The sequence below is a fragment of the Apteryx mantelli genome, chromosome 3, assembly GCF_036417845.1.
Source record: "Apteryx mantelli isolate bAptMan1 chromosome 3, bAptMan1.hap1, whole genome shotgun sequence".
Lineage (NCBI taxonomy): Eukaryota > Metazoa > Chordata > Aves > Apterygiformes > Apterygidae > Apteryx > Apteryx mantelli.
This window is the reverse complement of record NC_089980.1, coordinates 77,622,549-77,640,694: the sequence shown is the minus strand read 5'-3', so window position 1 is coordinate 77,640,694 and position 18,146 is coordinate 77,622,549. Positions and strand designations below refer to the sequence as shown.

At 41.0% G+C, this 18,146-nt stretch overlaps 1 protein-coding gene across 6 annotated transcripts in view; it reads right to left on the bottom strand.

Moving 5' to 3' along the window:
- The window catches only part of SAMD3 (sterile alpha motif domain containing 3), a 51,457-nt gene that overhangs the window by 869 nt on the left and 32,442 nt on the right, over positions 1 to 18,146 (bottom strand). For 4 of the 6 annotated variants that reach the window (XM_067293737.1, XM_067293738.1, XM_013959052.2 and 1 more), the window contains 3 exons: positions 2,806 to 3,009; positions 2,217 to 2,412; positions 225 to 307 (listed from right to left, as the gene is read on the bottom strand). In XM_067293737.1, the coding sequence (XP_067149838.1) occupies positions 225 to 307; positions 2,217 to 2,412; positions 2,806 to 3,009 (483 nt within the window). The other 2 variants (XM_013959053.2, XM_067293740.1) reach the window with 2 other exon arrangements.

Sequence of the window (18,146 nt, the reverse complement as noted above, 5' to 3'; positions counted from 1 at the left end):
CATCACTTTGGTGAACTGGATTATAAATTGCAACAACAGTTCAGAGAACTAAGTAGGTTTAGTAACACTGCTTTGAATTAATTTCTATGAATATTTTATGCAAAATGCAGGCTAATGTCACCCCTTTTCCAGAAACTAAACTGAACCACCAAAAGGCCAAGTGATGTGCCCAAGCAACTCATATGAGGAAGAGAGACCAGGGTTGCTGGTGCTCTGTCTCCTACCTCCTCATTCACTGCAGCAAACAGACTGGAATCATCTCCAAAGACATCTGGCAGAAGTAAACATGCAGCAGTCATCTTCATATCTGTCAAAGGCAAGGGTTTCTACTAAATTACAAATGAAACCATTCTGACACTACAGTATCGGCCTGGAAAAAAAAAAAAAACAGGTGGAGGCTTATGGAATAGTTAACAGCTCAGCAGCAGAACTGTTTTTCAATCTATGTGGAAGAGCAGATTGTACTGTAAGTAAAAGTTTAGGCGCCCCAGCTTGTGATGGGCAGTAGCATTCAAATCATTCATGACACTCTGCTACCCAGTACTGTGATTAAATTTGTCTCAGAAGAAGTAGGCCTTTGGGTGGTTTCTAGTGGAGTTTGCTTGCTGGGTTCCCATGCCCCCAAACCCCCCTCTCCCCTATAATCTCTGGGGAGCCCTGTTGCCAGAGGGCATCACTCCACGTGAGGCTGCAGTACAAGCTGGTGCTGTAGGACCTCCCAGGATGTGGTACCTGCTACCCCTCACAGGACAGTCTCTTGCATACCAGAAACCAGTGGTGCCACTGAAGCAGCAGGCGTCCACTGCTCCAGCATTAGCTGTGGAAACACCAGCTGCTGCTGGGGGGAGAAGGGAGAGGCCAACCTGCCTGCAGGCCTCCCCCTGCAGATGAAGGAAGATGAAGGCAAAGGGGAAGTCAGTGGTGCAGAAGGAAAGCTGAGCTAGGGGGGGCAGGATGGCTTTGGAATAACTTAGTGTCACATAGACTTAAGAGTCATGAAGCTATTAAGAGTACTTGTATGTAACCTATCATCCTTTCATTAACAGTGCATATATTCAAAGCCAAGTTGTTTATCAGAAAACCCAACAAATTAATGACCTTGTGACTTACTAAAAGTATGAGTTCTTAAGATCTTTGTGGGCATATTATATAAGAAAAGAAAACATGAAAAACTGTATACAACATCCATTGCTTTCTAAGGCCAAAAGTACAAACAGTCCAAAAAGGTTTTCTAAACAGATCAGGGTATTCACTGGCACTTTTTATCTATCATGCGCTACTGAGTACTCATCTTTGTAAGTTTAAAAGAAAAAACCCAGTATCAAACACAGGCTCATCACATCATTAAGAAACAGCTTGGTAATATGGGTGAAATTCCTATGGGAAATGCACATATTCACAGTGTATTACCCTTGATTTGACATCCTGGTGTTATGATTGTTCTGGGAGAAAGTGGCAGTCTAAGGAGTAATTTTCACAGAGCTTAGCTCTTGAGCAGGGATCCAGAGCAGCAATTCAGGAAGAACTCAGGAAGACAACTGTCCCTGCAGGACTGCACTCCCCAGGTTTTTCAGCCTGAAAGCAGTTGAGTGGCAGCAGGTGCATGTGCCCTCTCACAACCAGAGAGCCAAATGCGACACAGGCACCTCTTTGCATGACTGAGATACCTGCTTTCGAGAGGTTTTATGCTTTCAATAATACTTTGTGCACTTATTCTTGAAATATGTCTCTGCAGAGACACGGTACTTCAAATACAGTTAGCAGTAAGTAACTACTTCTTCCAATATTTCACTGGGATCAAGATTTTAACCTTAGGAACAGTACTTCTCTTTCTAAAGGAAATAGTCTCTTTTTTCAGGACTGTTTCTCTTTCTGAAACAAAAGATGAGTTTTCTCCATGGATTTTCTGAAAATAATAAGCAAAATTTTGCATACTCAGAAATAAATAATTCTGTTCATTTAGCAATACTTATTTTAGGGCAGTTGTTAACTTTATCAAACCTGCATTTTTATTTATTCAATAGAAAGAAATACTTTCAATATCTAACTTACTCAGTTAATTTCCCCTCTAATTTATTAGCTTTTATTCTTAATGCTTTCCTGTCAGTATATATTTTTCAAGCAACTGTGAAATGTTAAAATGTTTCTGCAGTAAAATTGGAGCTGGTTTAGTTACAATAGTAAGAGCAATTAGCTACTACAAAACTCAGACATACAGTGCATAGAAGATTTGTACTGACATTTCAGAATGTCTTCCTCTGTGTGCAGTTTCAGATTTTCTTGCAGCATAATGTTAATTGGATTATTCCTCACCACATACAAAGATAATATGTTTTCTGAATAAGTCTCCAAAATGTCAACTGTTTTCTTATAAATGTCCATGTGTGTGAGAAGCTGGAACTCCCTAAAAAGCTAACAGAAAAAGAAAAAATTGGTATTATTGCACTCCTCAAACCAAAACTGAAAACAGCAAATGAGATGCATGCTTTGAAGACAGGATAAGACTAGCTGAGTAAAGTAAGATTATAAACTGGATGAGATGGTTTTGTTTCTTTTCAAAATGGGGAAGAAATGCATCAAGTATCATCAAAGTATTTTAAATAACCCACTCCTGTTGTGTGTGATATATTTAATACAGGATTGTTGAATCTTCTGAAGTGGGATTAGCAGCAGAAATTCAGGTTACATTAAAAAGAACAATGTTGATGGATACTTCACTACAAACTTACAGTAAAATAGGCACCCAGAGTTGTGCCACACCTAGATCATAAAATTCAATGCCATTATTAAAACTAGCTCTGTTACCTGATAAGGGCATCTTAAGAAAGGAAACAGTCTGAGAATCTCTTTTAAAGGTGCCTTATCACTGATCATCTTCCTCCGTATTTCTATTGTCGCATTCATTCTGTTAGCCACTTCTTTCCAGTTCCTCTGTGTTTTCATGTATTCTTGCTTAAGCCAGTTAATGTGTACATCCATCACTCTGCCATCAAGATAAATAGGTTCTTCCTATCAACAAATCAAGGATAGAATGTAACAAATCAGCTTTTTTTGTCTGATGTAGGACCTGTGTGATCTGATACGGATGTTTAATACTTACTGTACTTCACTTGTGTAGTAGTAGACCAAATGCAGTCAAGTTCAGCAAAAGGGACCTGTAGCGTAGCCTCAGTACCAGCTTTGGGAACTCACCTGATATTCTAATAGCTACACAAAGCTGTTTTCATATACTGCCATACCTGTCAGTGAAGTCTCCCAAGTTCAGACTACATACTTGAGGATATTTGTGAAATTCCCATGCCTGTGTCTGGCTTCCTAATTGTGGTTTATTGGAAATTTGTAGGCAGTTCTAATGATGATTCACTATTACTCCTTTAGCAGTATTACCTCTGTATTGCTAAGAGAAATAGTATTTTCTTCTTACTCATACAGGTTGTCTCACAGTATGACAACTAACTCTCACATTCATGCAGCTGAAGTATACCCCAAGGAGACTAGTTGAATTAAGAGACATTTTCAAGTTGGAAGTGAAAGAAAACTCTTAATGAAAAGCATTATTTAAGTTAATTTTGCCGTTGGTGTCTTCAAAAAGTTATTTCATACCTGAAGATGCAACTAATAATTCTGCTTGAAATTATCATTGTTGTCCCTTCTAGAATTCTGAAAACAGTAATTACTAAGAGGGGCTGCCATCCAAAGCACTACATCTGGGGCAGTACCCTGGCACTGCTTAGTTTCTGTCAGAGGAAGCAGGGAATTTGTCCGTTGAAATAAGCTGAGAAAATATACAGAAGCAGCATTAATCAAATTACCACTCTCAGGCTGCATTTACACTTGCACTTCCCATGACTATGTCACTGATGCAGTGACATCTATGCCAGTGGTGGCCTGAGGGCCAAAGTCAGAGCCTGCTGAGAGACTCCTTTCTGTTTCCCAGAATGCTTAGACAATATAGCCGCAAAACACACAATGTCTAAAACTGCTTCGCAGTGTCCTATGTGCAGTAAGATTTTCAAGTTTAATTAACCTGTCCTTATTAAAATTGTGGATGCAGTATTCCAAAAATGGTTGTACCAGGTACACAATTTAAAAAACTGTCTTTCTCTTACTACATATCCATGGATTTCAAGTCATTGGTACCACAGAAGAAAATCAACCCTGAATGCAGGACAGTTCCCTACCATGACCCCCACAGGTTTTGTTTTCACTTCCTGGGATGGTGTTGTATCAGCACAGTCTGCAATCTTTTTAACAGAGGATTTTTAGACTTAATTGTATTACAACAGCAATGTTTGCTTGGGCCTGACTTTAGTAGGCATTCCTGTCTTCTTTCTCATTACACAAGAATGGATGTAGTGGGTCAGGGGATTTAGTCCAATACCCTGCTGTAACTGGCTGATGGCAGGTGCCTTGGAAAAGTACAAAAACAGGACTAGCGTGTAGTTAGTACGTACTGTCAAGACTCCACTGAACCAGGCTGATGGACTTCCTAGACCAGGGGTTATATTCTTATATTTAATAGCCTTCAGAAGATTTTCTTCTTTCATTATTTCTTTCAGTCACTTTGAACCCACATAATATTTTATCTTTTACAACATTCTGCATTAGTTCAACACTTTAACTATGCATTGTCTGAAGAAGTGCACTGCAAACACTAGCCAAGATCCTGGGACACCCCAAGCACATACAGTGGAAAAATGTGCTCTCTGAAAGTTTCTTTCCCAAATAATTCTGAACTTTCAGTATGCTTTTTTGGACTGCTGCAAAGCACTGTGCCAAATTTTCTTTGGCATGATACAAAGATCTCAGTTGTGAATGGTAATATTTAGCTCAGAGCCCATCACTGTAAATGTTGTCAGAATTGGGTCTTCCCCTTCTGCCTTAGTTTACATCTATCAACACTGAATTTTATCCGCTGTTTTTTTTGCCCTGTCACTCAGTAGCATGAGGTCCTTCTGCAATTCCTCAGTAAGCCTTTGTTTTTATTACCCTTAGCTCCATCAGCAAACATGGTCAGCAGACTATTTGCCTTCTTCACCATCATTTAAAAATACACTGAACTGCGTAAACTAAGCACTAATAATCTCTTCCACTGTAAAAACTAACCATTTCTGCCCACCCCTTTTTCCTATCTTTTAACTATTTATCCATGCAAGGACCTTCCTTCTTATCCTGTCAGATTATATCCTTTAAGAGCCTTTGAAAGGCATGTGGTGAAATCTCTTCTGAAGTTCCGGTAAACAGTATCAGCTGGATTTCCCATATCCTCAGGGTTGCTGAATACTTCAAAGAACTAATAAATTTATGAAGCATGACTTTTGTTTACAGAAACTTTGTTGGTTTTTTTCCCAATATATTCATCTCTTGGGGCTGCATTACAGTTCTTGCCAATTTGGCCAGTAAAGATAGTAGTTTTTTTGGTCAATATGTTCCCTAGCTCTCTCCTGAAACTTTTTAAAAACTGGCATGAAATTAGCTACCTCCACTTTTCTAGTATCATGTTTTATGAGAAGTTACACATCACAGTTAGAAATTTGGCTACTTTATCCTTCAACTCGTCTGGAAATCCTCCACAAATATCATTTGGTCCTGGGAATTTGTTACTGTTCATTCTAGTGATTTATTCTGCAGCCTCTTCACTGACACTTCAGTCTGAGAAAGATCCCCTGACATTGCCTCTAAAGAAAGGTTCCAGCAAGGTCTTCTGAACTCATTTGAGAACCCATGCAAAAATCTGTCTAGTTTTTCTCACGTAGCCTTTATTCTCTGAGCACTCCTATACTTAAAGAGTTACCTTGAGCCTTCCTGTCCCTTAGCTGTGGCAGGCATCCTGCTTCTCATGTGTCTGAAAAAGCCTTTATAACCAGCTTTAAGATTCCTTTGTAAATAGTTCCTCAAACTGTTTTGGGCCTCCTTTCTTGTATTTTTGCATTTAGTTTCCCCAGATTTATCTATTTTATTCCTATTTGCCTCCTTTGGACGCAGGTTCAACTTTTTGAAGGATGCCTCTTTTTTATTCCCCCTGCTGTTTAGGTTTGCCCAGCTTTCTTGTCTTGCCTAATCTGTTATCATCTATAAACTTTATCAAATAATGATTTTCTATTTTATTCCACAATGTTAGATGGCAGAGATCATACAGCTAATATTCAAGGAAACCACTAGAAGGATATATGCTTCATGATAATTCTCTGGTAACACTTGCATTCATCTATCCAGTGTGTGCAATTGTTGATATTCTGACATTCCATTTTTTATCAAAATATTGATCAAATAAAAATGCTTTGCAAAGTCCATTACATCAAGCAAACTTTTTTCAAATGAGGTTACAAGGTAGTCTTGACAGGTTCTATTTTCCATGAGCCCAAGCAGATTGATGTTAATTACCTTCCATTAATTCTTGAATAAGATTCCCATATAAACTCTTCCATTATTACTGAGAATCACTACCAGGTTGACAGGCTTATCAAATTACTCTACTCACCCTTTTTAAGTAATGTAACCTTAGTCTTCCAATTTTGGGGAATGTCCACAACTGTTCAAAGAAAAACTTGTCTACCCATAGAATAATTAAGAAATCAGTTCTGCATTTTAACTTGACATGCTTCCTTAATCCAGATTCATATTCCAATATGCCCTTACTCAACATATTTTAATAGCCATAAGAATTTGAAGGCTAGCTTTTTTAAATATGCTGTGGCCTCATAATTTGACTTTGTTTGCCAAGTCAAGAATGTGTGCAGAACATGCAAAGGAAGAAGCAATTCTGCTATTCTGCTAAATCTGCAGCAGAGCAGTAACAGTCTGAACTTGGAGTTCTGTTTCGCTGCTAGCATATTGTCATCGCCACTAGCTCCCTGCATCAGTGTTTGGTATTTTCTACTACCTAATTTATGTTGGTTACTGACTGCTTGCCATAGCAATAGTCACACATCTATGAATGGGCCCTTTTGCTGTTTCTTAACCTGTTAACTTGCACTAAGTTGGTTCGACTGTCTCTTGCTTCAGCATGACCACTGCACAAAAACAATGGTTGGTCCATTCTTGTCAGTCTTAAGATGCTCATGTTTTTTCCTCCCTCCCTCCTTCTCCCTCTCCTTCTCTCTCTCTCTCTCTCTCTCTCTCACCCACACACACACACAAACTTGGGTGGATATTTTTTTATTAGATTTATGTTTTCTACTCTGGGCAACAGCCAGTTTGAAGTCTCCAACTCCAAACAGCTTTATTGCTACTGACTTCTCTCTCTTCTGTGGGTCTGCTTCCAAGACTCCTGCCTGTAGAGCAGGAGTTTGTTTAGCCACCTGACCTGGAGCACGATGGCTCATTTCCAGAGAGGCAGTCACCTTCAGTTACTCACCTGCAGAGGCAGCAAAGCAAAACAAACTCAATATGATGCAGTATAACCATAGACAAACTGACTGTTGCTTGGAAACAAATGCCGAGGAGACTAAGTTGTGACCTTTACTCCATCTTACCTTCACCTCCCTCGTCAAGGCAAACACAGATACAGGGTCGATGGATTTTCCAGGCAGTCTGCTCTGTCCTCAAGAGCTAGTTTAGTTAATGACATTATTAATTAGCTGAATGACTCTATATGACATTTTTGTAAGCATTAATAGCAAGCTACAAACAGAAATATGGCAGTGGTATAAGAAAGAACTGCTGTCATACTTATTATCTACTAGAAAGAAATGTGATGAAAAGCCAAATTTTGTTATGTAAATTACCCACTATATGAGAGTAACACAAGCAGAAGTCAGTGTTAGGACTGGTTTTCTTCCAGTGTTCTTCTACCTGCTTAAAACAATCATCATCTGTAAACTTTTAATCAGCAGTTGCACTTCCAGGCTGATGAAAGGTTTTGGTAGTTATGGACTTAAAGCTCTTTAACATAGCTTGTTTAAACTAGTAGTCTATATAGACATACATACACACCCAGCCATTAAAGACATCTTAACACTTCAGTACAATAACAGGAATCTACCAAGTCTGTGCTTTTGGATACCAATTAACGAGAGTTTTCTGCTAGCCTCAGTAAAGTAGCTGTTTCAGAGATTACTTCTTGTTTACTTAAGTGCTATAGAAGCTTAACAAATATTTTCAAGTTTATGCATTTTGCAGAAAGGGGATGGTTAAGTAAGATGTAAAACACTAAAAGGGTGCAGATTATTTCTTGCAACAAAAGATCAAAAGAATGCAGAGTTCTAGGGTTAGCACTAAAGACCAAAGTTGCTATGCTTTCAGGGACTCCTTGTCCCTGTATACAGTGGCTTTAATACAGTGACAGGTCCGTGCCTTTTATATCTAAGCACTTAGTTTCATTTTGTCTCTGGACAGGTTCATTATTACTGTAGTATTATGCAAACAATATACTGGAATAACAGTGCTACATATATTTATGCAACACTGTAGTATGCAGTGCTACATAAATACAGATTAGCTGATAATCGAGAGGATAGACTTACTGCATCATTACATGTTTTTAATTCCAATTGATTTAATGCAAGCAGCACATGTCTATCAGTCAAGAACAGAACAGAGCAATGGGATCTCACTGGTACATTAAGTCTAATGGCAGGCATTGTCTTTGGCAGAAAACCAGTGTGGAGTAAAAGAACACTATATTTACAGATGTTTGTGGGTGAGCAGATGTTTTCATATTCAACCTTGCTGAAAATCTAAAGGGAAAACGCTTTCTGATATGTTTCTCATTATTTCTAAGTATAGTTTTACTCAAATACAATCAGGTTTTTGACAGAACTGGAAAATTTGGTATCACTTGAATTTTACAGAAATAATTTCTGACCTGAGGATTTATTAGACTTTAACATCAAAAGAAGGTTTTGCTTTTATTAAAAAATTACAAAATACCATGCTTGCAGGAAAATGTGTTCTGTGCACAACTGTTCTATAACTGAGTTTTCACCCTCAAACCTTCTTCCTATTCTGCAAATTTGCCTTTTTTTCCAGTGAAGTGCAATAAATGAACATTAACCTAACTGCATGATTCACTTAGAATGCTTTCAGTTTTTTTCTTTTAGTTTTTAGTTTGCAAACAAGGTGATTTTTAAGGTAAAAAAAAAAAGGGTGGCCTTCTTTTAGGGGAAAGAAATTCTCTCTGTGAGACACCATTTTGCCACATATTTTAAATCTTGTTGGAAAATGATTTCGAACGCAATTTAGAATCTTTTACAGTTAACTTTTGACATTGCTGGTGTGAACAGGAACAAACAGGGTACGGAGAGCTCATTACAGAACTAGTATATCAGCCTACCACATTCTGATTTAGGGAGGACTCTAGATCCCTTCTGTGTTAACCATCAAATCAAGAAAGCTAGTTACAGCACAGCAATATTCCAGTAAAATTGTGAAAATCAGGCTGAACCTCAGTTATTTCAATATACTGTGGAAAAGCAATCCTGTCTAGACTGAAGCCAGATCATCACTAAAGATCTCCTATCCCAACATCCAAAAAAAAAGGTAAAGCTAACAAATCAACATGTGTGCAGGAGGGAACTAAAAAAATTGCCTAACTCTTTAAATGAGGAATCCTTCATTCTTGAGGTCACCCAATCTCCTCTGGCCAGACTTCAATAATGTAGCAAGTAACATCCATTTGCCCTGTAGTGGTAAGGAGAACATTAATTAGCGATCTTTAACTGTTCTTCTACTTCTCCTATTTGACAACGGGCATCCCAAGTGAATAATTTAATGAGTTTCCTTTCTTAATAATGAAGGTTTGATTTTTAAAAAAGTCTCCTGTCTGGAGCAAACACGAGAATTTACCTCAACTCCTTTAAAAAACAAGCTGCTGAGGACAGTCCAGAGTGTCTGTTCTTTACCACAGTACAGGAGCCTGTTTCCTCACTCGTAGGGTTCTAAGGTGAAGCCAGAAGTTTGCTTTTTGTCACAAGCTCATGAGAAATATTGCAGAATAGAGGGAAAAAAAGTCAAAAGGTTGTGGAAAGAAAATTAATTAGGTAAGCAGAAGATATCTTGCACTGTAGGTCAGTGTAATCTAGACCATGCCTGAGGGATGGTCCTGATGAGGCTCTTAGCCCTCCTGATGGGTTCACATGCAATAGACGACAGCAACAGGGGGCACATCCCTGAGTGAAAATGCCCAGTGAAATGCAGCGACTTTCTTTGCCTTTGCATTGGTAGGATGTGATCTTTCCAACTACAAATAACCCACAGCTCTTTCAAGTTTTGGAAACAAGCATTTTCTAGTTGCTTAACAGCTGTGTTTTCTGAAAGTTAAGTCCTCCACATCATCCGTAGCTTTCTTGCATCTGATATCTGTGACTAAAGCAAATAGATCTAGGAACCACAGAGATTATAGGGCTCTTTGCCCATCATCCAGATGCCTTTGAAAGTGACCCCTAGTTGCTCTTCACAGCTCTACTTGGAACCATGCTCAAGTACATTGTTATCTCTGTTCACATTAAAGCAAGAAAACATATATACATAAAACAACTACACTCCAAATCCCTCATGTCTCCATCTCCTGCACAAGGAGATGGCCATTTGGTGGGAGACAGGCTTTTAAATATAAAGATGCAATTCCTTACTGTCCTTTTTGTGGATTCTGTCCTAAGATACAGCTAGAGATTATAGTGCCAGATTCTCATAAAAAGATCCAGCTAGTACTCTGTAGCACCTTATTAATCAGTGCCACAGCCAATGAAGTGAAGCTGCTACATTTCTTTAGGGGGAGGAGAGAGCAATTCTTATGCATGATGTGTATCACCAAGGTCCAGGTCTTCAGATTCTGTTCAAAGCCAGCATCACAAATCCTAAAATCCACTAACATCAACACCAAAGTGACATGACCACTTAATCATAGAGTGATGAAAGTTCCTCTAATGAGGACAGCAGGTGCCACTTGCTCCTTACAAGGGTTTATACCAGTTCCTGACTGGTAAATGTAGCTTAGCTATTGCTAATGACAATCAAGTCTTTTTCAAAGAATGCCAACATGACCTACTTACTCCTCAGTTTGAGAGAAGTGAATTCAAATAGGACCAGTACAATTAAAGCGAGAGATATGAGGACACTGCCCTGCATGCTGCTGGTTTGTTCACTGCCAAGCAAGCATTCAGGTCCCTCGCCTGGGATGCTTTGGAAATATCCCTTTGAGGATCCTCATAAATCTCCTTCTCTTACTTGATGTCGGAAAGGGTAAAAACCATTAGATGGTAGTGATAAACATCTCCAGCAACAGCAGTGCCACCATGAGCAGGTTCAGTTGTGCCAGCACTGTCACTTCTCCAGCTCCTCTTTTATACCACGCATTGGTGTTGGGACAGGGTTGCTGATGAGTAGCAGTGTTGGTAGAGCTGCTGCATTACCATTCATTATTGCTGCTCTCGGTGTCTTGTCAGCTCCCAGCAGCGGTAGCTAAGAATACTTCTTTGGAAAAACATTTCAAATTTTCCATGCTAGATGTCACTACATACTCCTAGCCATGTTATTGCTTAAAGCATTGCTGCTGCTTGACACTTTTTGATTGCTGAGTCTACCTGTGTTAGACATCAATGCTCAAGATATTTCTGCAGACAAGCCTAACAGTAGCGGTTTTTGTGTCGTTTTCTTGCTGCTTCAACAAAGAATATGATGCTTGTATATTCAAACCAGGAGTGTGGTAGGACCCTTGCTTGGGATAATCTTCTCCACTAATTGGGTTTCCTAACCTCTTCAGGATGGGAAGCAACTTTCATAGGTAGTTAAGTGAGTGTAATCTGAATCTTCCATCCTGATTTCAGTGGCCTTGCTCTTTTGTTTGGAATATGTCCAGATACAAGGCATCATAAGAATAGGTCTTAATAACACTATTGTAAGGGACAGCACTTTTTATACAGTGGCTTTCAAGTTCACCATAATGATGTTTAATATGAAGTATTTCTCTTCTGGATACTGGGGGAAATTAGAGGGGGAGGAATGCTCAAACTAGATTTTGTGATCATTAGGAACTGAAGATTTGTTCTAAAAATCAGACTAAATTGGAACAAGCTTGAACCTGAAAGACAAGCAGTAAGCTGAACACACCTCAGGACCCACCTTCTTGCCATAGGGGGTTGAGGAGAACTGAGGAGAAGGTATCACAATTGCACCATCTGTCACATCCAAACACTAAACACAAAGACACATGAAACACACAGCTCAGGCAGACTGTTCTCATGCAATATGAGCATGTAACATACAGCAGGATCCACACTGACATGTACTCAGATGAGACATTTAATTAAAGCAGGCTCTTGCCTGCTTTAATCACAAATAATTACTCTTTTGAGCCAGGCAGATACTTTCAGAGCTAGACTTACATGTCAATGCTAATTGCAAACTTTCAAAACCACATGAGTCAATTTATTTCTGACCCCAACTGCTTCCTGATCTGCAAACTGCGAAACTAACAGCATACGCAAAACGGGTCTGTTTTCCTCTATTAAAGGACAAGCCATATTTCACCCTTAATATTAACACACAGGACAATGAAAATACTGAATTTGACATACATAAGAAGGTGAAGCTTAACATGAACAGCAGGGATTTGTCTTTAAAGCTTTTGGTTTGATTCAAAAAGCATTTTAAAATACTAGCTAAACACCACCACAACACTTACTACATATAGTAAGTAGCATTCCACAGCTGGAGTGCTGCAATGGATGGCTACAGACTCTTCAGGAAGGACAGGACAGGAAGATAAGGGGCAGGGGAGTTGCCCTTATCATGACAAGACAGCAGTAACACAAAGAGGAGCTCTGCCTAGGGATGATGATATACCAGCTGAGAGCCTATGGCTCAGGATTAGAGGGCAGACCACCGTGGGTGACATTATAGTGGATGTCTCCTACAGACCACCTGATCAGGAAGAAGCAGTAGATGAGAAGCTTCTTCAGACAACTGGAAGAAGCTGCAGGTTTGCAGGCCCTGGTCCTCATGGGGGACTTTAACTTCCTCGATATCTGCTGGAAGGGCAACATAGCAGGGCACAAATATCCGGGAGGTTTCTGGAGTGCACCGATGACAACTTCTTAATACAGGTGACTGAGGAGCTGACAAGGAGAGGTGCTCTGCTGAACCTCATGCTTAGAAACAAGGGAGGCCTGGTTAGGAGTGTGAAGGTCGGGAGCAGGCTTGGCTGCACGTGAGATGGTGGAGTTTAGTTAGGATCCTGCAAGGTGAGAGTGAGACAAAAGGCACGATCACAATTCTGGTCTTCAGGAGAGCAAACTTTGGCCTGTTCATAGATCTGCTTGGAAGAATCCCATAGGATACAGCCCTGAATCCAAGAGAGCTGGCTGATGTTCAAGGATTATCTCCTCCAAGCAGTGGTCCATCCAAACGAGCAGGAAATGAACCAAAGAAAGGTGGCAGGAGGCCTGCATGGATGAACAAGGAACTCCTGACAAAACTAAAACATAAAAAAGAAGTGTACGAGAGCTGGAAGCAGAGACAGGGCACCCAGGAGGAATACAGAGACACTAGCAAAGCATGTAGGGATGGGGTTAGGAAAGCCAAAGGCCATCTGGCGAAGGACGTGAAGGGCACCAAGAAGGGCTTCTACAAGTACATAAGCAGCAAAAGAAGAGTAGGGAAAATGTGGGCCCACTGCTGAATGGGGCAGGGGCCCTGGTGACAAAGGACACAAAAGGCAGAGGCAAACAATCCTTTCTTTGCCTTAGTCTTTCCTGGTAAGACCAGCCTTCAGAAATCCCAGGCTCCTGAGACTACAGGGAAGGTCAGGAGCAAAGACAACTTACCCTTGGTGGAGGAGAATCAGGTTAGGGAACATTTAAACAAACTAGAAAAACCCAAGTCCATGGGACTGGATAGGGTGCTGAGAGAGCTGGCCACTGGCATTGTGAGGCCACTCTCAACTATCTTTGAAAGGTCATGGTGACTGGGGAAGGTTCCTGAGGACTGGAAGAAAGCAAATGTCACCCCTGTCTTCAACTAGAGGCCAGTCAGCCTCACCTCAATCCCTGGGAAGGTGACAGAACAACTGGATACCTGGATAATCCTGGATACCATTTCAAGACCTGATACCTGGATAATCCTGGATACCATTTCCAGTCACATGAAGAACAAGAAGGTAACTGGGAGTAGTCAGCATGGATTTACAAGGTGAAATCATGCTTAACCAACCTGGTAGTCTTCTATGATGAGATAACAGGATTGGTGGATAAGGGGACAGCAGTGGATGCTGGCTATCTCAACTACAATAAGGCTTTTGACGTCTCCCATAACATCCTCATAGACAAGCTAATGAAGTATGAGCTAGATAAGTGGACAGTGCAGTGGACTGAAAACTGGCCGAACTGCCAGGCTTAGAGGGTTGAGATCAGTGGCACAAAGTCCAGCTGAAGGCCAGTCACTATGATATCCCCCCAAGGGTCGATACTGGGGCCTAATTAATACTAACTAATATTATAAAAAGTTTAATTAATGACCTGGATGACGGGACTGAGTGCACCCTCAGCAAGTTTGCAGATAATACAAAACTGGGAGGACAGGCTGATAGATCAGATGGTTGCACTGCCATTCAGAGTGGCCTTGACAGGCTGGAGAAATGGACAGAGAGAAACCTCATGAAGTTCAGCAAAGGCACAAAGTCTTGCACCTAGGGAGGAATAACCCCATGCACTAACACAGGCTGTGGGCCAACCAGCTGGAAATCAGTTCTGCAGAGAAGACCTGGGGGTCCTGGTGGACAACAAATTTAATACGGGACAGCACTGTGCTCTTGTGGCCAAGGAGGCCAACAGTATACTGGGCTGCATTAGGCAGAGCATTGCCAGCAGGTTGAGGGAGGTGATCCTTTCCCTCTACTCAGCACTGGTGAGGCCACTTCTGGAGTGCTGGTTCCAATTCTCGGCTGCCCAATACAGGAGATATGGATCTGCTGGAGCAAGTCCAGTGAAAGACCATGATGATGATTAAGGGCCTGAAGGATCTGATGTACAGGGAGAGACTGAAGAGAGCTGGGACTGTTCAGCCTGGAGAAGGCTCAGGGGGATCTTATCAATGTGTATAAATATCTGAGCGGAGGGTAAAAAGAAGATGAGGCCAGACTCTTTTCAGTGGTGCCCAGTGACAGGATAAGAGGCAATGGGCATAAAATGATCCACAGGAAATTCCATCTGAACATAAGAAAAAACTTTTTCACTGTGAGGGTGGTCAAACACTGGAACAGATTGCCCAGAAACACTGTGGAGTTTCCATCCTTGGAGATCCATATTCTAGCTGTGCATATACCCAAGCACCCTATTTGGAGACTTTTAACCTTCACAGCATTAGAGGAAAGGGGGATATTGCTCCTGTTTCCTCTGTGCACAGCATGCACAGTACAGATGGGTGCTAATGCTGTACCTGTTAATAGCACCCCTCAACCACATAGCTGAGCCAACAGAATTTCTGTATCTCATGCCTAAGTTCATCCTTTGAGATTTTTACGGACATTTGGTTTCCTTTTTCCCTTGTTGATGCACATTTTTTTCTTTTTCCCTACCTGTCACCTCCCAACTCCATTTTCTTCTGCCTTTTCTGAAAGTTTGCTACAAGTTTCTAACTCCTGTACATTAAGTAATATCATGTTAGTTGTCTTTACTACTTTTAAGAAAAGCATATTCCTAGGAAGCATCTAATTTGCAAGGGCTTCAAACCTAAAGCTCTAGTGAGGTAAAAGAAGCTCCAGCTCTCACGCTGGATATCATTCAGTCCCAATTCCTTCGTCAGAAAAGACACAATTTCCAGATCACAGTGAGCGTGGTCTGCCCACAGGGCAGACATCTTCGAACCACCAAAAAGCAGCAATTTTTCCATCACCATTTGCCTCCTCACACTCAGCCCTAAGACCACCTCCAGAAGTTCAAGCAGACTCCCAGCTTGATTTTAGTCTAACCATAGCACTAGGTTACACAGACTGTTTGAAGAAGGGTAAAGGCAAGAGAAAGCATCTGTTCTGGATCAGGTACTTTGTGCAACTAAGTGTTTCAGGCCTCATTGTTGATTCTGCCTCTGCCTTCAGTCACCCAAGGTGATCTTAATGTGTATTTTGGCCAAACTCAGGAAGTCCATCATGCTATCTTTCTAGAACCCTACTCCATTTGATTGTTTAAGCCAGAAGGCCCACTCATTCTCTCTGAGGCAGGTTTTATCCTAGATTCTCATCAGTCAAAGCGAAACCTCAGCATTAGGCAAGAGTGGTCACATCAGCTTCACCACTCTTGCACTGCATGTTAGCACCAAAAGAAGCACACATGGTGCCACATGTCTCAGCTCCCACCTAGACAGCTATTGGGCCAAAGGTCTTCTCCAGTTCTCATCTGTTCCTCTTGGCAGAGGATTTGCACCTTCACCTCTTTCAACATCCTGGGTTATCTTCCCTGTACAGGAATAACATCAGCAGATGTCCAACTTTATGAGTTTAAGTTTCTGGAGAATTCTCCAGCTTCTCTCAACCCAAGTACTCATCAGAATATTTCTTATCTATATCCCACAGACACAGAAAGAAGATGGCCTGCTGGCACCCCTTTTGTAAGTTTTCATGATGTTATTCCCAGCTCTGCTGCATGTGCCAATATGACCGATTACTTGCAAATATCTACTGCTATCTTAAGCAATATCTTGTCAGAGCCTATTCCTCCTTTTCACACCTAACTCCAAATTTACCTGTCGGATGACAGCTTCAGAGAAGCCCTGATGACCTCACAAACTGGCTGTCATGGGATATAAGAAATTGGAGGCATTAGAAGAGGGACTGTACTCACCTGCTATGTTTCTGTTTAAGATCATGAACTACTATGGCTTTCCTAGCCTGCTACACCCACTTCAAATTCACATACCTTAAGACATCCTTACATAGTCCCTCTGCTGACGATTTTTTTCATACAGCAGCCAGGATGGATAGAAGGAGCTTGATACAGTTACATAGGTACAGATATTTAGTGACATTTGAGATGTCATAAGGGTATCCCAAACATCTCTGGAAGTAGCAGAGGTGACACAGAACCTATGGAAGAAGACTCATACTCTTCTGGATTGGCAGGTCAAGGCCACACAGGATATTTTAGGGCATCTTAAAGTCTATCTTTAGCTAACTGAATTGATCATGAAATTACACTTTCCATGGACAACACTGTTAGCCTAGTTACATCACCCATCATGTTACAGATGCATCTGCCCACTTCATCCAGTATTCTGAGCTTCCAACAGGGAAAAACAAACAAACAAAATACAACTGTGAGTAATCTTCATTTCTTCTTCTTCATTCACTTTGAAGTTTTTAAAGGGACCCTGCTCTTTGGTCACCACTTCTGTAGAAACTAAACTAGTATTTGAACCACATACCCTCATCTTATGGAGGCCAGTCATCAGTTCTCACTTACTTCCCTCTCCATCACTGCCTGTTGATAATCCTCTGGCCAAACATGCATATGAAGAGTATCCGATCATCACATTCCTTCTGTCTTCCTCCCTCATGATCCTCCTAGTCTAGGGTTTCTCCTATGACAACTGGCAGGAGATGGTTTCTCTAGTAGTCTGAGGGACTGTAAGTCCGACAATTCCTTAGGGCAGAGGAAGGGTTTTATCCTGCCTTTTTGACGCTAAAAAAGGAACAAGGAAATTAATCACTGGGTGGCAGCCTGGGCAGTAATCAGGCCATGGCTGCAGTGGGGAGACTGGTTTGCATTTCTTGTTTATTTTCATAGTGTAATCACCCCCTCTCATAGAAAATACCTCCCCCATTTGCAGCAGATCAAGATTATCATCATTACAAAGTGCTCTCTTCTGTATTACCGCAGATCCAGGGTAATTGCCTGACTGTGGGAAATGACTGAGGAGGATCTTCCTTCCCCAACCAGACAATTTGTTAATTAAGGAGGCTTTCCTAATCAAGTTTTGAATATCCCTGAGCCATGGAGGCTCACATTAATGTCTGTGCCAGGCACAGTCCAGGCTTCTTTCCAATCCTGTCTCAACTTGATAAATATTTGTAAAGAGCATCATTCCAAGCTATTCCTTCTTCAGGACTCCAGTGACAGCACCTTCAGCATGGGTCTATGTGCCAATGGCCCTGGGCATTGCACTTGCTCAAGAACTTTCTTGCAATGCTAGCCACTTTGAAATGAGTCTCATTAATC